We start from the raw sequence: 27,285 nt of genomic DNA on the forward strand, positions 1-27,285 counted from the left end.
TCCAACATTTGCGCCCTTTGGTGGCAAGTCTTCCACAGTTACAATGTTTACATACATAAACATCACTTCCCCCACTCCCCCCAAAGTCTTTGATACAAATTATTTACAAGTTGACACGATCTGGGGCCCTACGCTCCCTGGTTGATCGTCTGAGTTCAAACTCTGACATGGGTGAGTGGTGGGACCATTGCTGCACTGCGGCGCGGCTGGTCTGACAGAACTGTTGGGAATGGTGGGTTCATCCTCTTGATTGACAGCGAGGTTGATTGCTGGTTGGGTGTGTGTTGGTGGATCGATGATGCTGATGTCCTCTTCAGCTTGTTCCTGGTTGTCGGTGAACTGCAGTTTGGTCTGATCCAAATGCTTTCTGCATGTTTGTCCATTCAATAGTTTAACTAGAAACACTCTATTCCCCTCCTTGGCCAAGACAGTGCCAGCAACCCATTTAGGACCATGACCATAATTAAGGACAAACACAGGGTCGTTAACATCAATATCACGTGATATAGCCACGCGATGGTGGTACATGTTTTGCCGGTGACGCCGGATTTCTACATGATCATTTAGATTCGGGTGGACTAGGTAGAGCCTGGTTTTGAGTGTTCTCTTCATTAACAATTACTGCAGGGGGAACCCCAGTGAGCGAGTGGGGTCGCGTCCGGTAGCTGAGCAGAACTCGAGATAAGCGGGTTTGTAAAGAGTCTTCCGTCATGCGTTTCAAGCTCTGCTTGATAGTTTGGACTGCCCATTCCGCTTGACCGTTGGATGCGGGCTTAAACGGTGCAGACCAGACATGCTTGATGCCATTGCGGGTCATAAACTCGTTGAATTCCGAGCTGGTGAAACACAGTCCATTGTCACTAACAAGGACGTCAGGCAAGCCATGGGTGGCAAACATAGCCCGGAGGCTTTCAATGGTGGCAGTGGATGGCATAATTACACATTCAATTCATTTAGAGTAAGCGTCCAGTACAACTAAAAACATCTTTCCAAGAAAGGGGCCAGCAAAATCTATGTGGATGCTGGACCACGGTTTGGAGGGCCATGACCACAGACTCAAAGGAGCCTCCTGTTATATCTTTAATACTCCACGAAGTCTAGTATTGTACTTGAGCTGTTGTGACCTTAGTCCCATTTATTGTAACTCCGGAGTGAGGCACAAGCATGGTCGGTAGCCTTTTATACTGGGCCCTGCACACCTATGCAGGTGACCCTCAGGTCTTCCACCGCAGTGCCCTCTGGTGGCACACCTTATGTGACTATACAGTTAGTGTACATGGTCTACATACATGACACCTCCCTTGGTGCATTGCTCAGTTGTGAGCACCTGTTGCACTGGTGTACGCATGACACCAAGTCCGAGTTAATGCTGGGACACCAAACTTGTGACCTGGCTTATAGCCTTCATCATGACTATGCCTGGGTGGGTATTGTGTAGGTCGTGTATAAACCTTTCCCTGCCTTCTTTAGGCAAAACCACGTGATTACCCCATAAGAGACAATCCGACTGGATGGACATTTCATCTTTGTGTCGGCGAAACGGCTTAATTTCATCTTGCATTTCCCCGGGAATGGCTGACCAGCTCCCATTGAGGACGCAACTTTTTACAAGTGATAGCACAGGATCCTGGCTGGTCCAGGTCCTGATCTGGCGAGCAGTGACGGGTGACCCCTCACTCTCAAAAGCATCCATGACCAGAAGCAAGTCTGCGGGCTGCGCCATTTCAACTCCAATGGTGGGTAATGGTAGCCGGCTGAGGGCATCAGTACAGTTCTCCAAGCCTGGTCTGTGGCAGATATCATAGTCATAGGCAGACAACGCTCATGCCCATCTTTGGATGCAGGATGAAGCATTGGTGTTTATACCTTTGCTTTCTGAAAACAGTGAAATGAGCGGTTTGTGGTCGGTTTCAAACTCAAACCGAAGTCCAAATAGGTATTGGTGCATTTTCTTAACCCCATATACACATACTAACACCTCTTTCTCGACCATACTGTAGGCTCTTTGAGCTTTAGACAGATTTCTAGACGTGTATGCAACCGGTTGAAGTTTGCCCGATACATTGGTTTGCTGTAACACATAGCCGACACCGTACGAAGATGCATCACAAGCTAGCACTAATCATTTACATGGGTCATACAGTACAAGTAACTTATTAGAACAAAGTAGGTTTCTGGCCCTCTCAAAGGCTGTCTCTTGAGATTTACCCCAAACCCAGTCGTCACCCTTACGTAGCAACATGTGCAACGGTTCCAGCCAAGTGCTTAACATGGGTAGAAAGTTACCAAAATAGTTGAGGAGTCCCAGGAACGAACACAGCTCCGTCACGGTCTGGGTGCATTCTTGATGGCTTTGAGTCCGTGGGTCTGATGCCGTCTGCCGCAATCTTTCTCCCCAAAAATTCGATCTCTGGCACCAGGAAAACACACTTGGAGCGTTTCAGCCTGAGTCCCACTCTTGTCTAGTCGACTTAGAACCTCTTCCAGGTTGTGCAGGTGTTCAGTGGTGTCACGACCGGTGATCAGGATGTCGTCTTGAAACACAACAGTGCGCGGAACTAATTTCAGCAAACTCTCTCCATGTTCCTCTGGAAGATGGTAGCCGAGCGAATCCCAAAAGGGCACCTGTGGTATATAAACAGTCCTTTGCGCGTGTTGATGCACGTCAATCTTTTTGAAGATTCAGCCAGCTCCTGTGTCATGTAGGCGGAGGTTAGGTCTAACTTGGTGAACGACTTCCTCCTCCCGCTAATGTTGCGAACAGGTCTTCCGCCTTGGGTAGCGGGTACTGGTCCTGTAACAAGACACTGTTGATCGTTACTTTGTCGTCTCCGCAGATTCTGACCGTGCCGTCGCTTTTCAACACCGGAACAATCGGACTGGCCCACTCGTTGAACTCAATTGGCGATATGATTCCCTCTCGTTGAAGTCTGTCCAGTTCGATCTCGACTTTCTTCCTCATCATATATGGAACCGCTCAAGCCTTGTGATGAATGGGCCTTGCATCGGGGACTAGATGGATCTGCACCTTGGTGCCTGTGAAGTTGCCGATGCCTGGTTCAAATAGCAATGGAAACTTGCTCAGCACTTGAACGCACGAGGCATCATCCACTGAAGATAATGCTTTGATGTTGTCCCAGTTCCATTGAATCTTTCCCAGCCAGCTTCTGCCGAATGGCGTTGGGCCATCGCCGGTACAATCCACAGTGATAAATCATGCACAGCTCCATAGTACGATACCTTAACTACCGTACTGCCAATGACTGGTATGAGCTCTTTGGTGTAGGTGCACAGCTTTGTCTGAATCAGGCTCAGTTTGGGCCTTTGTGCCTTGTTGCCCCACAGTTTCTCAAAAGCCTTTTGGCTCATAATTGACTGACTCGCCCCCAACTCGATTGATACCAGAATACTGTTCAATTTGACTTTCAGGATGATAGGAGGGCTCTTGGTGGTGAAGGTGTGTACCCCATACACTTCTTCCTCGGGTTGAGTTGCCTCTCTTATTTGTTCTGCATGATCCGCGCCAGATCAATCATCCTCTGCCGACTCTGCCACGTGGTGAGTCGCAGCACTCATGCACATTCGTTGGAGGTGCCCCTTTGTTTTGCAGTCTTTGCCCACACATAGTGCTTGAATCGACATTGATGGGCTCAATGATTACCTCCGCAGCGCCAACATGGTGCTAATGGATTTGCATTCACGCCCAGTGGCGGACTCTGAGTCATCCTAGGTCTTGCAGCTGCAGACGTGTACGCCCTGCCATATGCAGTTCTGCCTGCTAGCGATGCTATTTTATGCACAGTACTTGCAGGTGAACTTAGATGCTGTGAAGATATCTGTCTGGTATTATTGCTCATCGATATGAATGCCTGGGCTAGCGTGATGGCCATGCTCAGGTCTAGGGATTCGGCGGACAGCATCTTGCAAAGAATGATCTCGTGGCCGATGCCAAGCACCTCTGCGCCCTCTGGTGGCAAGTCTTACACAGTTACAATGTTTACATACATAACACAAATGAAGAGAATGGGAGAGGAACCAATATTTGTTCAAGAAGGGGAGAGAAGCATACTGGGTAATTGTAGATCAGTTAGTCTAACATCAGTTGTGGACAAATCGTTGACATCCGTAAAGTGTTGTACTCCAGGGGTCAGTGCTGGATCTGCTCTTTTCTTGCTTTTTTCTTTGTATGTCTTTTGATGATTAGGACTTGGACAGAATTTCTCACCTTATTAATCTGACGTCTGCATGTCCAAATCCTGTATTTTTTACCCTGCGACCCTTTCTGTTGATCTCTGAATACTGGAAGCTGGAGCATAACTGGTGTCCAGTCTTCCAAAAGTCCAACCTCACATGCCTCTCAAGACCTTGAATGTGTTGTCACATCCCAAATTCATGCCCATCTTCCCACAGCTCCATGTTTGAACCTCTTCAATCTGGTTTCTGTCCCTGCCACAACACTGAAACTGCCCGAATCAAAGTCACAAATTAAAACCAGTGTGACTGTGACCGTGGTCCTTCTTAACCTGTGATATGTCCTTACTATACAGTATAAATGCACACCAGGCCCATATTTGAGAGGTGGTCACTCTGTGACCAGTTACCTTTATTACCAAGACCTCAAGTGATGAAGGTGGGTGGAGCTTCCCCTTTTATACCTGAAAGTCCAGGTTAGGAGTGTCTCCCACAAGTTCAGCCCCTTGTGGTCAATGTTCTCAAGGTGTACAACTTAGGTCAGCTTATACATGGGTTACAATGATAGTTGAATACATGACATCACATCCCTCCCAAAATCTTATTGGGATCACAGGTTAAGTCTCTCTGGTGGTTTACGCTCCCTTGTAGAGCGCCTGAGTTGGGGCTCCGGTTGTTGGGCGCTGGCCTGAGTGTCTGCTGTTTGCGGTGTCTCAGGCCTGTCCGGACTGCCCACAGTGACTGGGCTCTCCTCCACTTGGTTCCAGTGTTCGGTCACCTGTGGTGGAGTAAACTCTACGTCGTGTTCTTTCTCTACTTCTATGAGGTTGCTGAACCTCCTTTTAGTTTGATCCACGTGTTTGCGGCAGATTTGTCCATTGGTAAGTTTAACTATCAAAACCCTATTCCCCTCTTTGGCAATTTTCGCCCTGCAGTGTAATTAAGGACAAAAACAGGGTCATTGACATCAATACTTCGCGCCCTTGCATTCCTGTCATGGTAGTCACATTGTGACTGACTCCTGCTTTCAGCAATTTCTTTCATAGTAGGGTGTATAAGGGATAACCTGGTTTTGAGCATCCTTTTCATTAGCAGCTCTGCGGGTGGAGCCTCTGTGAGTGAGTGTGGTCGGAATGTATTGGCCAATAGGAGGCGTGATAAGCGGCTTTGTAGGGAACCCCCTTAGATTCTGAGCATCCCCTGTTTGATTATCTGCACTGCTCGTTCTGCCTGGCCAGTTGAGGCCAGCTTGAACGGTGCCGTTCTGACATGGTTGATTCCATTGCCTGCCATGAAGTCCTGGAATTCAGTGCTTGTGAAGCATGGGCTGTTATCGCTGACCAAGACATCCGGTAGACCATGGGAGGCGAACATTGCCCATAGACTTTATACCGTGGCAGAGGATGTGCTTGAATTTAATATGGCACACTCAAGCCATTTGGAGTAGGCGTCTACGACAACCAAAAACATTTTTCCAATGAAAGGACCTGCGTAGTCCACATGGATGCGTGACCATGGCTTGGCGGGCCAGGACCAGAGGCTAAGGGAGGCTTCCCTGGGTGCATTGCCCAGCTGAGCACACGTGTTGCACCTGCGAACACAAAGTTCCAGGTCTGCATCTATCCCTGGCCACCAAACGTGTGACCTGGCAATTGCCTTCAGCATGACAATGCCTGGGTGCTCATTGTGGAGTTCTCTAATAAACAACTCTCTGCCCCTCTGGGGCATGACTACTCAGTTTCCCCACAGTAGGCAATCGGCCTGAATCGAGAGTTCATCCTTGCGCCTATGAAATGGTTTAAATTTCACAGGGCATGCCCCATACATGACTGCCCAGTCCCCATTCAGGACACATTTCTTAACTAAAGACAGTAGCGGGTCTTTATTTGTCCAGACTTCAATCTGACGGGCTGTCACAGGTGAGCCTTCGCTTTCGAAAGCTTCAACAGCCATGACCATCTCAGCATCATGCTCAGTTATCCCCTCAGTGGTGGCTAGTGGGAGCCTGCTCAGTGCATCGGCGCAGTTTTCAGTGCCCAGTCTGTTCCGAATTGTGTAGTCATAGGCGGCTAACGTAAGTGCCCAGCTCTGTATGCGGGCCGATGCATTTGCATTTATGGCCTTGTTGTCGGCCAAAAGGAACGTTAGGGGTTTGTGATCAGTCTCCAGCTCAAATTTCCTGCCGAACAGGTACTGGTGCATTTTTTTTAACTGCATATACACATGCTAGCGCTTCCTTTTCTACCATCGCGTAGCCCCTTTCTGCCTGGGACAGACTTCTGGAGGCATAAGCTACCGGCTGTAACTGACCATTAGCGTTCACATGTTGCAACACACACCCGACCCCGTAGGACGACGCATCGCACATTCGAACAAGTTTCTTACACGGGTCATATAACGTTAACAATTTGTTGGAGCATAACAAGTTGCGTGCTCTATCAAAAGCCCTTTCCTGGCTGTCCCCCCCAGACCCAATCGCGACCTTTGTGTAGGAGCACATGTAATGGCTCCAACAGCGTGCTCAATTTGAGAAGGAAGTTACCAAAATAGTTCAGGAGCCCCAGGAACGAACGCAGCTCTGTCGTGTTACGGGGTCTGGATGCTCTCTGGATCGCTTCCGTTTTGGACGCAGTGGGACTGATCCCGTCTGCTGCTACCCTCCTCCCCAGGAATTCTACCTCCGGAGCTAAGAAGACGCACTTCGCCTTTTTCAGTCGCAGCCCTACCCGGTCCAGTCTGCGTAGCATCTCCTCCAGGTTGTGGAGGTGTTCTTCAGTATCGCGACCCGTGATGAGGATGTCGTCTTGAAAAACCACCGTCCTTGGAATCGACTTGAGGAGGCTTTCCATATTTCGCTGAAAGATCGCGGCGGCCGAACGACTCCCGAACGGACATCTGTTATACTCAAACAACCCCTTGTGTGTCGTGATGGTGGTCAGCTTCTTCGACTCACTCGCCAGCTCCTGGGTCATGTAAGCTGAGGTCAGGTCCAATTTTGAAAAAGGTTTGCCACCAGATAGCGTCGCAAAGAGGTCGTCCGCTCTCGGTAGCGGGTACTGGTCTTGGAGTGACACCCGATTGATGGTGGCTTTGTAATTGCCACATATCATGACCGACCCATCCGCCTTGAGCACCGGCACAATCGGGTTTGCCCAGTCACTGAATTCGACTGGTGAGATGATGCCTTCCCTCAGCAGGCGGTCCAATTCGCATTCTATCTTTTCCCGCATTATGGCACCCCTCTGGCATTGTGGTGTACTGGCCTGGCGTCCGGGTTTATGTGGATCACCACCTTGGCCCCCATGAAAGTGCCGATGCCGGGTTGAAATAATGAGTCAAATTTGTCCAGGACCTGTGAGCATGATACTCGCTCCACAGAAGAAATTGCATTGACATCGCCCCATTTCCAGTTCATGACAGCAAGCCAACTCCTCCCCAGTAGTGCGGGACCATCCCCTGGGACAATCCAGAGTGGCAACCTGTTCTCCGAATCTTTGTGGGTCACGACTACCGTGGCACTGCCTAGCACCGGAATGATCTCCTTTGTATATGTCTGTAGCTGTGCATCAATCGGCAATAATTTTGGCCGCCTGGCCTTGGACACCCACAACCTTTCGAACTGTTTGATACTCATCAGGGACTGGCTGGCCCCCGTGTCTAGCTCCATTAATACTGGGATGGCATTGAGGAGCACTTTCATCATTATCGGTGGTGTCCTGGTATATGAACTGTATATGTGCTCCACATGAACTCGCTGAACTTCAGCTTCCAGCAATTTCCCCCAGTATTCATTTGGCCTTGTAGGGCTTACATCGGGCCCGTCCTCCTCGTACATCAACCTGGCTGCATGCTTCCTGTACATACACACCAAGTGACCACTGACGTTGCAGTTTCTGCAGGTATATTGCTGATACCTGCAAGCTCTGGCTGGGTGTTTGCCTCCACACCTCCAGCATGAGCTTGAGACCCCATTGTTGGAAAAAAAAGGTCCATTACCAGTCGATCGTCTCTGACTGTCTCTGTAACTGTCCTTAAGCGCACCATTAACAGGTGTTGATGGCCCCATTACTGGCCGCATTGTCCCTTGCGATGGCATGAATCGCCGTTCAGCTAGCCATTGTCTCTGTTAAATTCCCCCTTTGGGTTCAACTACATGCTAGGGCATGTCCGATTGCCCTTGTCTGCCTAGAGAACTGTGTGCCGCATTAACAATGTTGACTCCCTGGTCGTTTGCCACATTTGAGCCAAGATTTTTGTCATACATTTTTCTGATCTCTTCCTCCCCTGAGATAAATGTCTGAGCTATCAGAGCCGCCGCTTCCAAGGTCAAGTCTTTGGTCTCAATCAGTTTCCTGAAAACCCCAGCGTGCCCGATGCCCTCAATAAAAAAAAGTCTTGCAGCATCTCTGCTCTGCATGCATCTGTGATCTTACATAGGCTCGCCAGTCGCCGGAGATCTGCCACGAAGTCTGGAATGCTTTGCCCTTCTCGCCGCCAGTGCGTGTAAAACCGGTGTCTTGCCATGTGCATGCTGCTCGCTGATTTAAGGTGTTTCCCGATCAACTTACTGAACTCTTCTAACGTCTTGTCTGCCGGTTTCTCTGGCGCTAGAAGATCCTTCATCAGGGAGCACGTTCTGGATCCACAAACTGTCAGGAGATGAGCCCTGCGTTTGTCGGCCGAATCCTGTCCCAACCATTCCTTAGTGACACAACTTTGCTGTAGTTTCTCAATAAAGTCGTCCCAATCTTCACCAACACAGTACCTCTCTTCTGTGCTGCTATTGGCCATGCTCGTGTGGTTTAAATCCCAGTTTCTCGTCACCAATGATATGTCGTTACTATACAGTATAAATGCACACGAGGCCCATACTTGAGAGAAGGTCACTCTGTGACCAGTTACCTTTATTACCAAGACTTCAAGTGATGAAGGTGGGTGGAGCTTCCCCTTTTATACCTGAAAGTCCAGATTAGGAGTGCCTCCCACAAGTTCACCCCCTTGTGGTCAATGTTCTCAAGGTGTACAACTTAGGTCAGCTTATACATGGGTTACAATGATAGTTGAATACATGACAACCTGTCTGTAGCCTTTGAAATGGTTGACCACACTATCCTTCTCTAACGCCTTTCTACCATTGTCCAGTTGAGGGAGGTTGCCCTCACCTGGTTCCACTCTTGCTTGTCAAGTAGTAATCAGAGAATCTCCTGCAATAGCTTCTCTTCCTCCCCCCCACACTGCTACCTCTGGAGCCCCCTCCTATTTCTTACACTACCCCTCAGCGAAATCTTCTGAAAACACAATGTCAGGTTCCACATGTACACTAACAGCTCTACTTTACCACTACCTCTCTTGAACCGCCCACTGCCTCCATGTTGTCAGACTGGTTGTCCAACATCCAGTCCTGCATGAGCCAAAATTCCCGTCAATTAAGACATTGGGAAGATGGAAGCCATTGTCTTCGGACCCTGTCACAAACTCAGTTCCTTCACCAAGATTCCACCCCCATCCTTGACCACTGTCTGAGGCTGAACCACACTGTTCACAACCGCACTGTCCTATTTGATGCTGAGCTGAGCTTGATCCCATATACTCTCCATCACCAAGACCGCTGACTTCCACCTTCCTAATATCGTGCAACTCCGCCCATGCCTCAGCCCATCTGCTGCTGAAACTCTCATCCATATTTTTATTACCTGTGGTCTCATATTCCAATGCTCCCCTGGCCGGCCTCCCATCTTCCACCTTCCAGAAACTTAATCACATCTAAAACTCCGCTGCCTGTGTCCTCTCTTGTGTCCCAATCACCCATCACCCCTGTGCTTGCTGACCTACATTGGCTCCTGGCTTCATTTTGATATCCTCGGGTTCAAATCCCTTCATGGTCTCTCCCCACCCCGCCCCATTTCTGTAACCACCTCCAGCCCTACAACCTTCCGAAAACTCTGCATTCCTTCAACTCTGGCCTCTTGTCCATTCCCCCACTTCCTTCCTTCACACCACCATTGGTAGCCATGCCATCAGCTATCTAGGCCCTAAGCTCTGGAATGCCCGCCCTAAACCTCTCCACCTCTCCCCTCCTTTAAGACTCTCTTTAAAACATAAAACTTTCCACTTCACATCGCCCATTTATGGCCCAAAACAGACCTCTATTGCCCATTTTGAGCAAAAAGTGGAAACTAGGCCCAAAATATCGCCCGAACAACAGGTGCCTAAGTTTCCACTTTGATCGTCGAGAAGATCGCTGAAATTATAGCCCACACAAGGCCCATCCCAAATTTCAGCATCTAGCATGCACTTCGCTGGGCCGATGCAAGGCCCAAAAGAGTGCTGAGAAATAGTTGCTTTTTCTGGGCCTAAGAGAAGGAAAATGGGCACTACGGATGCCATTTTTACTTCAGAAGAAGAGTGGAGGATTAGTTGTGATTTAATTAGAGAGTTAGTTGTACTCAGAATATTGGGACAGGGAATATAAATAGGTCTTATTATGTTAATTTTAGTAAATAGATTTTATATAGTAGAATTTACTGAGAGCTGTAATTTTTCATCTAGGTATTACATTATTCTTAGTAAATGGGTTTTATATAATAGAATGTAATGAGAGCTGTAATTTTTTATATAGGTGTTATAACGTTGTTTTTGGTGAATAGGTTAGAATTTATTAGAAGATTTTATATATATTTTATATATTGAATTTATTAAGAAGCTTTTACATAGTGAATTTATTTACTGATATTGTTGGAGAGTGCAGAGTACAGTGATTAGATATTGTTGAGAGATTACAATCACACATCAGCACGCTACACACAGCTGCATTTGCCAGTTGACTGAAGCTCTTTACTCTCGTGGAGGGACTTCATGAGCTTCACAATGACCAGGGAGGCACAGACAGTGAGTACTTTTTGGAAAGGGGTTCCACTCGCTAAATGTAGACTTTTCAGATGTTGATTTACAGTTGGGGTTAATCAACACTTTTAATTGCTTGAGGTGTCCTTTAGGTCTTGCCTGCAATGGCCTAGCATCAGAACTTATGCTTATTTTAGTGTTACTGAAGTGTTACTAAAGTACTCGTATATTAAAAGAATGAACAGATATGGAATAACATCTGTACAGTTGATAACTAATGTAAATAAGAGAGAAGACACGCACAATTTATTGAATTAAAGAAAAAAATTTTATTAACAAAAAGGCAAATAAAAATTGAAAAACTATCCCTCCAACCCCCCCGCCCCCCGCACCAACTCTTCCCTCAAATACACAAAAATCTTAAACATTTAACAATTTACAACTAACCTTTAACAACTAACAAAAGTAACAAAACAAGAACAAGTGAACAAACTGTGAAAAAACGCCCCCCTCCCTACCTGCGGCCACGTTTCCCTCCAGGTCCAGTCCCATCCGTGTTCTCACCCCATCCGCCCGTTATGGTCTACGCAGACCGACACCAAGACGTTGTGCAGAGTGGGATGTCGAGACTTCCTGCCGTGGTGGAGGTAACGGAGCGGAAGCGGAAGCCTGAAGCTCCACTTTCGAGTCAGGTGGAACTGTGTCCTCTGTACTCACTTGTGTGCTTGGGGTCTCACTGCGAGCAGACACGACACCTTGGGGTGCAGCGCCGTGTCGAGCCAGCAACGCATGCCGTAGGGCATTGGTTGCGGCTGTCTGCTGCCAAATAGCCTCCAAGGTCTCCCTTGCAGTCTGTGACTGCTCAGAAGACCAGTTGGAGAAGTTCATGCAGAACTCGCTCCAGGATGCTGGAAACTGGCTCCAGTTCACAGAGAACTGGCTCCAGTTCGCAGAGAATCCCGCGAACCCCTGGATAAGGTCGTGACCAATCGCAACTGTCTCTTTGCACAGAGAAATCAAGCTCTCTGTCCCTCCATGGTAGACGATTGCTCGCCATGCTGACCGGACCTCCGTGGGGTCGGTGTTTGCAATATGACGCGCCTTGGTGTCGCCACCTGCACACCGCTTGGTCACGCACAGAAACAGGACATTTGGGCCAACAGATCTATGCTGGTGTTTATGCTCCACTCCTACTTCCCCCACCCCCTGCTTTGCTTCATCTCACCCTGTCAAACTTACCTTTGTGACAAAGCTTTTGAAAACCTGTCCTAATGTCTCCTCCATTAGTTCGGTAGCAATTTCTTTCTGATTATGCTCCTGTGAAGCGCCTTGGAACATTTTACTACATTATAGGTGCTATATAAATGCAAGTTGTTGTTGAATTGCAAATGGCAGGAAACACAGCCACATGCACAAGTGCAGTATGTCGTGATGGTACCAGCCCCGGGAAAACAGTAGGGAGGCAGTGGAGTGCGATTCCAACCATATGCAGGTAGTGACTCGATCAGTCATCTGCCAAGGCTCCCTAGTGCCTGCAAATTCATTTGCTGCTCTCTAACATCCTTCCTTTAAAATCCTCTTCGGTCAAGTGGTGGCGTATCCTGGCCCTCTGGCCAATAATGTTTTTGTCCACTTGTTGCCAACAGCTGTTCCTGTGTGTGTACTCTGCTCTGGCTGACTAATTCGTCTCGGATGGATGTCTCTGGGTTGATGAGTGAGTTAGTGATGGCACATGCTCTGAAGTGCTGGCAAGGCTGAATGCACGAGGTGTAATTCATCTTTGGGCACGACTGAAAGAGGACAAGAGAAGCAAAGTTCTCGCACCACTTTCAGTAGAAGGAGTAACGTTTTATCATGCAGTTTGCTGACGGGTAATGCAGAGTGCAGTAGGAAGAGAAGCAGAATGTTATCAGGAGCTTGCAGCTGGCAAAGGCCCTCTTACTTCCCTATCTCTGACTCCCACTGTGGCCTTCCTCCCCAGATTTAGCGGAGCTTCCTCCTCATAGGGAGTGAGAGTGCGGAGGTTTGGATGTCCACCATCTGCCACAGCGCTCACTCTTGTTTTTATGCGCATATCTTGCCCTTGAAAAAGAATGTGAGAATTTTTTTTTTGTTTCCATGATGTGTAATAAAACCTAAGTCAGCATGTAGCTCATAATGTGTGTGATGGCAGAATGATGCCTCAGTCCAAGTGAGGCTTTTAGTGGGGTGAATGCCTGTAAGGATGTATGTGACGGAAGATGGCCAAGTGATTGCTGGGGTTGTAAAGGACACCGTCCTGGCTCTGGAGGATTGATGCCTACCTCCTTCCAGTGCCCCTGTGCTGTTCTCCTTGGGGCCCCACACTGTTTTGTGCCAAACAGAGCTTTCTTTCTCTGCTTGACTTCATCCATCAACACGCCCACAACTGCAATGGCAAACCTGCTCCTTCACACCTGCCAGACATTACTCCTCAAAAACTTTGTTGCGATGTTACACGTTTGTTATTGTGTGTGCCTGCCCTTTAAGCTACTGCAGGTCTTTAAATCCTGCAGAATCACACTCGTTCCTAGAAGTTGAGCTCTGAATCTAGGGTGTTCCTAGCATCTGGATGTCACCCAAATATTTTAATTAGGCTGACCCTGGAAATTACAGTGGGGCCTGCCCAGTTCACATCTATACACTAATACAAAAGCAAAATACTGTGGATGCTGGAAATCTGAAATAGAAACAGAAAATGCTGGAAATACTCAGCATCTGTGGAGAGAGAAAGGTCATCAAACTTAAACATTAACTCTCTTCCTCTCTCTCCACAGATGCTGCCTGACCTGCTGAGTATTTCCAGCATTTACTCTTTTTATTTCACATCTTTTCACACTTTTAACCAATAAGGGAATTAAGGGTTATGGGGAGCGGGCGGGTAAGTGAAGCTGAGTCCACGGCCAGATCAGCCATGATCTTGTTGAATGGCGGAGCAGGCTCGAGGGGCTAGATGGCCTACTCCTGTTCCTAATTCTTATGTTCTATGTTCTTATCTATACAAATTTAGCCCAGTCATCACTAATACCACAATATTTGTTGAACACAGACTGAGTGTCAACTGGAAATGGCTTCCCTGATAAAGTGCAACATCCCCACTGACACCTGGGAGTCCCTGGCCCAAGACCACTCTAAGTGGAGGAAGTGCATCCATGAGGGCGCTGAGCACCTCAAGTCTCAATGCCGAGAGCATGCAGAAATCAAGTGCAGACAGCGGAAAGAGCGTGCAACAAACCAGTCCCACCTACCACTTCCCTCAACGACTATCTGTCTCACCTGTGACAGAGTCTGTGACTCTCATATTGGACTGTTCAGCCACCAAAGAACTCACTTCAGGGGTGGAAGCATGTCTTCCTCGATTCCGAGGGACTGTCTATGATGATGATGATGTTGGGGATGGGATGGGCGGGCGATCCTCTTGGAACCCATTGCTGCCTAGAGGCACTGGGCACATAATTGTAACATGTTGTATTTCATATTACACTAATTTGCGCCAAATTGACAAAAATGCTTCCAAACATAATTTATTATTTGTGACAAGCAACTTACCTTTCCTTCTAAGCAGGTCATCATTGGAACAAGTGATCTACACATACTTCAAATGTACATGTTAATCTTTGATGATGGTTAAATGTAATTTCAATGTAATACATACAGTAAAAGTCAAGCTTCCTGATGCAGTTTCTTTTTTGCTTGTGTACAGGCATTTATAAGACCTTTTCGAGAACATCATATTGATCCAACTGCAATAACCAGGCACGACTTCATTGAGACTAATGGAGATAACTGTATGTTTACCATTATTCCACTGGCCCACATGACCTACAGGTTTATCACCAACAGTCCAGGTGAGATTATACAGTTCTTTATTGTGACCCGTCCTTTAATTGGACAAAAAAGTCTTCAATTTCATGAGCACTAAAGTTTTGAATTCCAGAATTAGAGTTACAGGTATCCCACTGATCCAATTGCAAGGAGCTTGTTGGCACAGCAGTTAGAAGGGTTTTGGTCAGAACAATAAGTTCCCAGGTTTATCCCTGATCTATATGAGGAGCTTGTGGATTACCATGTCAGCAAGATAGCAGCCATTCATGCAGCTGCCTCTGCTGCTCCCCTCCCCCCTCCCTCTCACTTCTACTTGCTCACCTTGCCAAACATTCCCAGACCAAAGGCCTGTCTTCTGGCCTCTCTCTATTTTCTTCCCTAATTGTTCACCCCCCCCCCCCTACCCCCATGCCCTCTCTAAGTTCATCTCACCCATGAGATCAACCTCCTGCCCTCCCCCCCTTTCCCCCCCCGTCCCCATTTCCACTCAACTGCTGACCACCCAACTTTCCTTCCTGGCCCCCCCCATGGCAGTAGATGTTGTAAGTGGTTCCCTCTTCTCCGGCACCATCCCCACCGCCTCCCCCCCTTTTCAATACTGTCCTCATCAGCCTCATTTCAAGAAAATGCACCCTCAACTTCTCTGTTCTTATTAACTACCACTCCATCTCCAACCTCCTTTCTTCTCCAAAGTTCTTGAATGTTTTGCCATCTCCCAGATCCATGCCCATCTCTTCCTGTAGCACACTATTTAAACCCTGTCAATTGGGTTTCCAAACCACCCACATACAGCACTGAAACGGCCCTAACCCAAAGACATTGTAGTTTTTTAAAAACTCTCCCTAATAAAATGTAAAATCAAGCAAGGTTTAAAACTTTTCTAACACATGGTTTCATTAAGATTAAAACACAGCAGGTTTACAGATAGAGATGCATGCAATCTTAAGTCAGTAGTATAACTCAAAGCTGAGATGTTAAATTTTTCTACCTTGGGAGACTGAGGGGTTAATCCAGGGCCCCAAATACTCCTTACAGGTGAAACAGCGATTTATTTGTACTTTCAATTCACATTGTATTCGCTGCTCACAATGTAGTCTCCTCTACATTGGGGAGACCAAGCATAGATTGGGTGACCGCTTTGTGGAGCACCTCCGTTCAGTCCGCAAGTGTGACCCTGAGCTTCCGGTCGCCTGTCACTTTAATTCTCCACTCCATTCCCACTCTGACCTCTCCGTCCTCGGTCTCTTACACTGTTCCAATGAAGTTCAACGCAAGCTCGAGGAACAGCACTTCATCTTTCGTTTAGGCACTTTGCAGTCTTCTGGACTCAGCATAGAGTTCAACAATTTCAGAGAGTAGCTGCTGCCAATCTTTGGCTCCCTTTCTCCCCCCCACCCCTGAGCCTGTTGCTTTATTTATTTTTTTCTCCTTATCTGTAATGGCAGCTGGTTATTATCCTGCCATTCACACCTTATCTTGACTAATGTTTTTCTAACTCCTGGCATTACCATTTGAATTTGGGCCATCATCCCTTTTGTTGTCTCTCTTCTCTCCTGTCTTCCAACCTATCACAGACCTTCCCTTTTGTTCTTTTTTCACCCCCCCTCCCCCCTTTTCAGTGCTTGTCAAGAATATGTTCTTTCTGAACACACTCCAGTTCTGACGATAGGTCATTGACCCGAAACGTTAACTCTGCTTTCTCTCCACAGATGCTGCTTGACCTGCTGAGATTTCGAGCATTTTCTGTTTTTATTGCTGCATCCGCAATATTTTGCTTTTGTATTGGGGGTTAATTCTTTGTTGACAATGTTCTTGGTGTTCTTCTGGTCTGCTTCCTGGACTAGCTTCTCCTTTCACTTTAGAATGGCTGATCTTATACCGTTCACGCTGGAAAAAAACAGGCTGCTGATACTTTTCCCTCTCTCTCTCTCTCTCTCTCTCTCTCTCACATGGATCAAACAAGCTGATACTACAGCTTCTGATGTCTGACAATTTCCCACAGAATTTCAAGGCCTAGATAGGCTTTATCTTTTTCTTCTTGTCTGTAATGGCAGCTGGTTATTATCCTGCCATTCTCTAACAGTGGATTCTCTTTCTATCCCTGCACCGTCAACTCTAGGTTCCTACCTCGCCCCTTATCAACCACGAAAGTACACTGTCTCAGTTGGCCTTCTAAAAGTCTGAAGCAATAATAATACCTTTCAAACTCAGTTGACCTTCCCAGAATGGCGTCTTAAACAGTCCAGTCTAATAGTTCTGTGTTCCATCCTTGTTGAACCAAATTCTGCTTCTTTAGCAAATGAAAAATTCATTTGAAAAGGCCAAAATCCTTCAATATGAACAACATTCTCTGTGACTGGGGATGATTTTTCCTCCTCATCTCTACTGCAGCCTTTGACATGGTCGATTACACCATCCATTGTCGAACTTAATGGGACTGCCTCTCCTTAATTGCACGACTTGATGGAACTTCGCTTGGTTCCATCCGACCGTAGCCAAAGCATCTCTAACAGTGGATTCTCTTTCTACCCCTGCATCGTCAACTCTAGGTTCCCACCTCTTTCTCATCTACACGGTGCGACCCGGTGACATCAAAGCCCAGATTTTAACCCTACCTGCAAAAATTTGCTTCAGTGCTATAACCACCCCCGCCGCCCGCCTTCTTGAATCCTTGTTTCCTCTGACTCTGGCCACTTGTGCATCCTCTTCCCTTTGCCTCACCATTAGTAGAAGTGCTTTCAGCCACCTAGGCCCCATGCGCTGGAATAGGTTCTGGGTTCAAATCCTATTCCACAGACTTGAGCACCTAGTATAGGCTGACGCCTTAGTGTAGTACTGAGAGAGTGTGTATGTGCGCATGTGTGTGTGATCTATGCTGGCTGGACGTTCGGTACAATGAGTTGGGAAATAAAATGCTCAAAGGATTGGGAGAAGTAGAGAACACTAAAGTAAGAAATAAGAACATACGAACATAACAATGGGAGCAGGAGTAGACCATACGGCCTCTCGAGCCTGCTCCGCCATTTAATAAGATCATGGACTCAGCTTCACTTCCATGCCCGCTCCCCATAACCCCTTATCCCTTTATCGTTTAAGAAAACTGTCTATTTCTGTCTTAAATGTATTCAATATCCCAGCTTCCGCAGCTCTCTGAGGCAGCGAATTCCACAGATTAACAACCCTCTGAGAAGAAATTTCTCCTCATCTGTTTTAAATGGGTGGCCCCTTAGATCATGCCCTCTAGTTCTAATCTTCCCCATCAGTGGAAACATCCTCTCTGCATCCACCTTGTCAAGCCCCCTCATAATCTTATATGTTTCGATAAGATCACCTCTCATTCTTCTGAATTCCAATGAGTAGAGGCCCAACCTACTCAACCTTACCTCATAAGTCAACCCCCTCACCCCCGGAATCAACTTAGTGAACCTTCTTTGAACTGCCTCCAAAGCAAGTATATCCTTTCGTAAATATAGAAACCAAAACTGCATGCAGTGTTCCAGGTGTGGCCTCACCAATACCTTATATAGCTGTAGCAAGACTTTCCTGCTTTTATACTCCATCCCCTTTGCAATAAAGGCCAAGATACCATTGCCCTTCCTGATCACTTGCTGTACCTGCATACTATCCTTTTGTGTTTCATGCACAAGTACCCCCAGGTCCCGCTGTATTGCGGCACTTGCAATCTTTCTCCATATAAATAATAACTTTCTCTTTGAGATTTTTTTCTGCCAAAGTGCATGACCATTTCCAACATTATACTCCATCTGCCAAATTTTTGCCCACAGACTTAACCTGTCTATGTCCTTTTGCAGATTTTTTGTGTCCTCCTCACACATTGCTTTTCCTCCCATCTTTGTATTATCAGCAAACTTGGCTACGTTACACTCGGTCCCTTCTTCCAAGTCGTTTATATAGATTGTAAATAGTTGGGGTCCCAGCACTGATCCCTGTGGCACCCCACTAGTTACTGGTTGCCAACCAGAGAATGAACCATTTATCCCGACTCTCTGTTTTCTGTTAGTTAGCCAATCCTCTATCCATGTTAATATATTACCCCCAACCCCGGAAACCTTTATCTTGCGCAATAACCTTTTATGTGGCACCTTGTCAAATGCCTTCTGGCAGTCCAAATACACCACATCCACTGGTTCCCCTTTATCCACCATGTTCGTTACATTCTCAAAGAAATAGTAAGGTATTAGGTGGGGTTCAACTAAAGAATACAGGATGGTCTAAAATGGGTTTGCAGTGTATGTATGTGAATGCACAAAGCATAGTAAACAAGGTAAGTGAGCTGCAGGCACAAATAGCCACATGGGAATATGATGATGTGGCATTAACTGAGACCTGGCTCAAAAAAAGGCAGGATTGAGTATTAAATATTCCTGGTTATAAGGTGTTCACGAAAGTTAGGGAAGGAAAGATAGGAGGTGGTGTAACAGTATTGGTTAAGGAAAATGTTACAGTGCTGGAGGGGTCAAGGGCAGAATCTATATGGCCAGAGTTAAGAAATAAGAGAGGCGCCATTACACTATTAGGTTCTATAGACAATCAAATAGTGGGAAAGATATGGAGGAGCAAATTTGCAGAGAAATTAGAGAGGTGCAAGAACTATAGAGTAGTGATAATGGGGGACTTCAACTATCCTAATATAGATTGGGATCATAATAGTGTAAAGGGCAGAGAAGGGAAAGAATTTTTGAAGTGTGTTCAGGAGAACTTTCTTGATCAGTATGTTTCCGGCCCGACGAGGGAGGAGGCATTGCTGGATCTGGTTCTGGGGAATGATGTGGGTCAAGTGGAGCAAGTGTCAGTAGGTGAACATTTAGGGAACAGTGATCATAGAATCATAAGGTTTAGATTAGCAATGGAAAAGGACAGGGAGCAATCTAGAGTAAAAATTATTAACTGGGGGAAGGCTAATTTCAATAGGATGAGAACGGATCTGGCCCGGATAAACAGAAATCAAAGATTGGCAGACAAAACTGCCGTGGAACAATGGCTGCCTTTAAAATGGAAATAGTTTGGGTACAGTCGAGGTATATTCCCATGAGGGGGAAATGTAGGGTAACTGAAGTCAGAGCTCCCTGGATGACGAAACAGATAGAGATTATGATGAAGCAGAAAAAGAGAGAGTGTATGACAGATGTCAGGTTACAAATACATTTGAGAATCAGGCGATATATAGAAAGGTCAGAGGAGAAGTGAAAAAGAAATTAAGAGGGGCAAAGAAAGGTATGAGAATAGAATGGCAGCCAACATAAAAGATAATCCAAAAGTATTCTATAGGCATATAAATAGTAGAAGGGTAGTAAGAGGAGGGGTGAGCTGATTAGGGACCAAAATGGTGACCTGTGCATAGAGGCAGAGGGCATGGCTGAGGTACTAAATGAGTACTTTGCATCTGTCTTCACCAAGAAAGAGAATGGGGCCATAGACATAGTGAAGGAGGAGGTAGTGGAGACACTGATAGGATAAAAATTGATAAGGAAGAGGTATTAGAAAGGCTGGCTGTATTTAAAGTAGATAAATCACCAGGAGTGAATGGGATGCATCCTAGGATGCTGAGGGAATTGAGGGCGGAAAACAGTAAGGTACTGGCCATAATATTCCAATCCTCCATAGACATGGTGGTGCCAGAGGACTGGAGAATTGCAAATGTTACACCATTGTTCAAAAAAGGGAGTAAAGATAAGCCTAGTAAATACAGGCCAGTCAGTTTAACCTCGATAGTGCAGAAGCTTTTAGAAACAATAATCAGGGACAAAATTAATAGTCACTTGGGATAGGGGTGGATTAATTAAGGAAATCCAGCACGGATTTATTAAAGGCAAATCGTGTTCAACCAACTTGATCGAATTTTTTGATGAGGTAACAACTCCTGGGCAAACTTGGGCCCACAGTGTGTTGGCTGTGGCACACCAGCCACCACTAAGGTGATTGGCAGAAGAACCACATTTTTTATGCAGCGAGTGTTTATGACCTGGAATGCACTGCCTGAAAGGATGGTGGAGGCAGACTCCATTTTATCTTTCAAAAGGGAGTTGGATAAGTATCTGAAGGAAAAGAATTTGCAGCACTACCGAGAGCGGGCAGGGGAGTGGGACTAGCTGAGTGTCGGCACGGGTTCGACGGGCCTTATTCCATACTGTAACCATTCTATGATTCAATGAGCTGGAACAGTCTGGAAGAAGCCTATCAAGCTGGGCTATTCTGGAAGTAAACATTTTATTGTATTTTGCAGACTTTGTATTCGCATTTATATTTTATAAAGCCATCATACATTTTGATTGCAAGTTACTTCCAAGAGAAGTGCATCAGTACAGATGGTTGTGGTTGTGTTTTCACAGAGCACTGTGGATTTAAATAGTATGGGAGTGAAATTGGGTTCCATAGCGCCTCTGGGGGGCTAAATTCAGCAGGAGTTTTATGGCGTCAGTAAGAGGTTGTGCCCCGATTTCCTGCGCCCGGAGATCGTGACATCATTGCCTCACACAATGCCCTTGTAGCACACCGGATACTAAATTCCCTCTCTGCCCCCCTCCCCCCGCTTGTGCACCTGCCGTTAACGACAGGTAGAGGAGGTGGCTTTGTCAGATGTCGGCTGGAGGAGTGCTATTTAAAGACATCAACATCTGGTTTCGTTTTAGTTAGCCAACAATGCTGGCTTGTTACTTTCACATAGGCAAACAGGCCTTTTGACCGATTTGAGCGTTTGAGTTTAATGAGTGTTCTGGCTCATAAAAGTTCCTGAGTTTCATTGAGGGGAAATTTGAAAGTGCAATATTTGGATCCTTTCATGGGGTCACATGGGCACTGAACCTAGTCCTCCAGCATCAACATCTGAGGCACAGAGAAAGATTGCAAAATGTGGCCAGAGGTAGGAGGGCCAACAGGGCTCTCAACAGGAGGCCTTACCCACCCAGGGTATTCTGGCAGCTGTTCTCCTACATGAATTTCATTGAGGAACAGTGTGTTCAAAGTCTGTGCTTCAGCAAAGACGTGGTCACAGAGCTCGCCACCTCCTGCAGCCACACCTCGAGCCTCAGACCAGGGTGACCACGGTTCTGTCAGTGGCAGTCAAGGTCACCATCGCGCTCAATTTCTATGTCAGTGGATCCTTCCAGTATGCAACAGGCGACATCTCCAATATCTCCCAGTTTGTTGTCCATTGCTGCAGCCGCGAGCTCCCAGAGGCTCTGTACAGAAGGAGAAGGGACTACATTTCTTTGCCCATGACCAGAGAGAAGCAGTACAAGTGCACATGTGGCTTTGCCAGCCTTCCCCTTGGTGCAGGGCGCCATTGACTGCACCCGTGTCGCTTTCCGGGCACCGCATAACAATGCTGAGGTATTCCATAACTGCAAAGGCTACCACTCAATGAATGTGCCATTGGTGTGTGACCACACACGGTGAATCCTCAGTGTCAATGCCTGCTCTCCTGGCAGCAGCCATGATGCCAGCTCGCTTCCAGCCATCACATCAAGCTCGTGGCTGGCTAGTCGGAGACCAGGACTCTCTGCTCTCCCCTCTGCAACCCCAACACTCGTGCCCGGCACTCATATAATGACAGCCATGCTGCTACCAGGAACATCATTGAGCAGACCATCAGAGTACTCAGGAAGTGCCCTCCAATACTCGGCTGAGTGGGTGTCCCTTTTCGTTGTTGTCTGCTGCATGCTGCACAACCTGGCCATCATGAGGGCATAGCCATTGCCACCCGACATAGCTCCACCACCTCAGGAGGAGGATGAGGACGAGGAGGAACAGGAGCGACAGAGGAGACTGCCACTCAGTTGGCCTCGTGGAAGGGTGGTCTGTAACCGCCTCATCAGACTTCGGTTCCAATGAATTCCAGGTCACTTCCCGGTTGCTCAGCATGTCCCCATTATTGTATAAATTTGTCATTCCATACCACACCCCAAAACTGAAATGAGAGACACCATCAAATGTGCAACATTCCAGTAATAAATTTATCCAAAAACATTAACCACATATATACACAACAACAATAGTGACTAATCACCCTTATGCAAGCCCTTGCCTCCCCTCGTAACAGTTTCTTTTCCTACTCTACTGCTCCCACATAATGTCTCCCCAATGGCTGCAGCAGGGCTGGTGGAAGGCTGCTGAGTGTCGGTGCCAGAGACTACAGATGACCTTGCAGGATGCCCTCGACCAGCTCTGGGTCTGGAAGGCCTGGCAGTAGACTGCATCACCTCAGGCTGGGTGGCGGCAGTCTGGGCCGACTGGATGAGAGGCAGCGGCAAGTGCAATAGCAGAGTGGCAGTGGTGGGCTCAGGAATGCTGTCATCCTGAGAGAGGACAGCAGGTTCCTGTTCCACCTACCCACTGCCACTTCCCCGAGGCAGCACCTCAGCATCGCCACCAACCTGATGGATCACAGATTGGTGGCCTGCTGTGACATTGAGATCCCCGGTGGATTGTGGTGGAACCAGTGATGATGGCAGCAGCCAGAGCTTGCGTAGCATCCAGCTGAGACTGCATGAAAGCAGTCTGAGCTTCGATGCCAGCAATCTTTCTCTGCATTACAGCACTAAGACGTTGCGTGGCTTCTGCCTATGCTGCAATGGAAGCTGTCACGTCGCCCATGACATGCGTCATGGAGGTCTGGGTCCGCACAATCTCTTTGGGAGTCCACCATCCTCTGCAGAGTGGAAATAATGTGCTCCGTGGTGTGCGCAGAGCTCTGTGCAATGTTGGAGGTGGACTCCTCTACACTTCTTACCATTTGCTGAGAGGCTCTTAGGCACCCTTGCACCTATCATCTCAGAGTACATGGCCATCACCCTTCACATGTATACCTCCCCATCGAGGTCCTCATTTGAGTCCTGAGCAGCAGAATCCGCCCTCCAGGGAGCTGGCTCACAAGGTACCCTTTCCCCTTGGCCTTGCTGTAGCCCGCTCGTATCGAGTGCATCACCCAGTGCAGACCACTCTACTAAATCTGCTTCCAAAGATCACGGTTGTACCAGTATCTGAGCTTGTGCCTGCGGGTGAGAAATGCAGTGGCATGGTGCTTTGTTCCTCCTCCTCCTTCTTCCTCACTCTGTGTGAGGCTCTGGGACAGGCTGCTCATCTGGTTGCTGATTATCTGAAAGCATAAAGTTCAGGTGAGGGCAGGGGGGCAGGAATGGAGCAAGGAATGCAAACGTTATCAGCAACTGGGAAGTGATAAAGGATGTGATGTGAGGGCCAAGTGGGATGAGAAAAAGAGAGGGGATGAAGATACCGTTGTCGCCCCCAATGGGGTCGATGCTGCCAACGGCTACAGCACCCACCCCCTGCTGTCAATGAATTGTAGCACTCGTGTCTCAAGGTCTGAGAGCTGCTGGAGACGAGTATCACCTGCTCCTAATGTGGGCCATCTTAACCTAATGTGAGAGAGTCAGGGTCCGGCTATGTGTTTGGGAGATATACCTGCCATCATTGAATAGCTGTGATTGTAGGCAAGCTGTGTGATATGGATGTGAGTTTGAGTAGGTGCAGATGTTTGGTGGGGGTGTGGTGCTTTATGCAATGTGTACAGACTGAAGTTTAGATGCTGGTATGTAGGACCTGTTGAAGCATGTACTCATAATCACCTGAATGAGTATTGAATTTCTTCCGGCACTGTCAGCCTGGGTTGCACCACACTACTGGCCGAGACCTCCTGGGCCACTTTCTCTCCACATTGCCCTGAAGACCTGGGGCAATGGCCTCCTTCCAGCGGCCAGGAACAGCACTTCCTCCCTCCTCTCCATTCCAGCCTCCACTGCCACATCTGTGAAGCGCGAGCTCTCTCCCTGGGATGTGGATCAGCCATTGCCATCAAGGAATTAAGTTGCTCGCAGGTTGCCTTCAGAGCCAGCAATGCTGAAAATGAGCATCTGCACAATGATGCAACCTCCCCTTTAAGAGCTGGAATGAGCCAGTGTAAAGGATTATTGCTGAATGCATTGCACAAAGAAGTCATTATTGCTCTGCTGGTAGTGCCCCTGTAGCGCCCTACTGAAGTCATTAGTGCTTGATTTAGCACTCCACTTCCTTTCTGGGGTGCTAACACCCAATTTAGTAGAAGTTCAGAATCATTAGCATCTGGCGCTAAAATTTCACAATTTCAAAAGTTACCACCCCAAACGGGATGATACTGAATTTCTCTCCCTATATTCTCGGATTTCTGGGGTTCAGTTGGATCAAGGAATAAAGGGTCCTCTCCAAGTGCAAGGGGCGAATATCATTTCCAGCATCATTGGGGACGTACTGTTTCCTTTGAGTAAATTGGCAACTTTGCTGTGATCAGTGGAGGGTGTCAACCAAGTGACAGGATATGAGCACATGGACATTTTAGCATTCACCTCCTAAGCTTGGGAAGCTGCTGTTTTCCTTTGGGCCAGTGTTGTAGAGGGTTGTCGTAAGTGAAATCTGGTCGAGGTTTGGCAGCTGGAGATATGGGTGTCCGTGTTAGTTTGTTTGAAGCCAGCTGGTTTACTGTCTGTGAGCACCGATAATTTTGCAGGGTGCACTAGTGATTGCGCACTGCACCGATCTAGCATGCAGCTTTTTCTCCTATGTCCCTGGCTGTGGAGATAGGATTGGACTTTGGGTGTTAAGGTAGGGCTCTGCAGGGTCCCACTGGTTAAGAGTTTTGGGGAAGCAGGTGAAGAGAAATACAATGCTTTTGGCATTGCAAGTATTTCTTTGTTAAAAGGAATATTTCCCATTGTGCTAGAGACTCCTTTTGTAAGCACCTGATAGAGAAGCTGTGCGTTGTTTTTTTTAACCTTGTCCTAGTTATTTGGGGATAATAAATTTGCAAATATTGATACTGGGGTCCAGAGCTTCCTAATTGGGCAGCTGGCCAAATCATGACTCCACCAGAAATCCAGGCAAACTTTAACCCATGGCCACTTTAAAGGTCAGAAATCATTTGTGAAGCTTTGTGCCAGATGCAGCTGTATTTCTGGGGCTTGACTACTATCCTAATATGGTACATAACACTTGGCAGCAGCTGTGGACCTCATAATAGTTTAGCTACTAAAACATCTAAAAATGTTGATGTTGTTGCCAAAAAATTACATAGTATTTGTAGCACCAGGCAAACATACTGCTATCTCTGGGCCAGGGTCTCAACTGGGAGTGCCTGCATTTTTGGATAAGAGTCTGCTTGCTTTCAAAATCATGAGAAAGAATTAAGCCGCAACTAATAGTCGAGCACGTCTGTTTGTCGACCAAGATGAGATCTAATATTTTGTACTATTGCTTTAGAAGCTGCAACAGACCTGTTTTATTAAACTAATCTTGTTTAATTTTCACTGTTTAGTAAAACCTATGTTTTGGAATCTTTATTTTTAAAGCTATCTTACCGTGTAGTAAATTCCATTGATTTTTATTTCTACCAATATTGTGATTCTTAAAGTATGCCAGGGTGAAAGCTTTAAGCTGCAGACAATTTAATCTGGTTCTCTTCTTCATAGCCTAAGTACTCACTGGTATTCTAAAGGAAACTGAATGGAAATTGCTAGCTAGACGTTTGGAGGAAAAGGCTGTTTTCTTTCAAAGTTCAAAAATTTACATCTAGAATATGAAACGATTCAACTGTAGTTATCAGTACCCCTATAAAGACGCAGCCTTCTTTGGAATGTGCAGGATTGAGATGTATCCCTATATTGATAAAATTGACATGTAAAATTTAGATCATGTGTTACTTTTAAAATGTAAACACTGCACTCAAAAGTTTGGTTTTAAGAGTTCAGTGACACACTACATATTGCGAAACAGTTTTTATTTTCGATTTATTTTTGATGACATGGTCATCTTCCACATGTATGCTGACGACATTTAGCTCTACCCCTCCACCACCTCTTAAGGCCCCAGTACTGACACTGTGTTGTCTGACATCCAGTCCTGGATGAGCTACATAGAAAAATTGAAACATAGAAAATAGATGCAGGAGTAGGCCATTTGGCCCTTCGAGCCTGCACCGCCATTCAATAAGATCATGGCTGATCATTTCCTCAGTACCCCTTTCCTGCTTTCATTTCATACCCCTTGATCCCTTTAGCCGTAAGGGCCATATCTAACTCCCTCTTGAATATATCCAATGAACTGGCATCAACAACTCTCTGCGGTAGGGAATTACACAGGTTAACAACTCTCTGTGAAGAAGTTTCTCCTCATCTCAGTCCTAAATGGATTACCCCTTATCCTTAGAACATGCCCTCTGGTTCTGGACTTCCGCAACATCGGGAACATTCTTCCTGCATCTAACCTGTCCAGTCCCGTCAGAATTTTAGATGTTTCTATGAGATCCCCTCTCAGCATTCTAAACTCCAGTGAATACAGGCCCAGTTAATCAAGTCTCTTCTCATATGTCAGCCCAGCCATCCCAGGAATCAGTCTGGTGAA

General features: G+C 46.8%; 1 protein-coding gene across 2 annotated transcripts in view; it reads left to right on the forward strand.

The window, feature by feature from the left end:
• The window catches only part of LOC139278844 (plasmanylethanolamine desaturase 1), a 176,746-nt gene that overhangs the window by 100,563 nt on the left and 48,898 nt on the right, over nt 1-27,285 (forward strand). For both annotated transcript variants that reach the window (XM_070898037.1, XM_070898038.1), the window contains one exon: nt 14,756-14,900. In XM_070898037.1, the coding sequence (XP_070754138.1) occupies nt 14,756-14,900 (145 nt within the window). The remainder of the gene's footprint in view (nt 1-14,755; nt 14,901-27,285) is intronic.

Source organism: Pristiophorus japonicus, chromosome 13 (genome assembly GCF_044704955.1).
Source record: "Pristiophorus japonicus isolate sPriJap1 chromosome 13, sPriJap1.hap1, whole genome shotgun sequence".
Classification (NCBI taxonomy): domain Eukaryota; kingdom Metazoa; phylum Chordata; class Chondrichthyes; family Pristiophoridae; genus Pristiophorus; species Pristiophorus japonicus.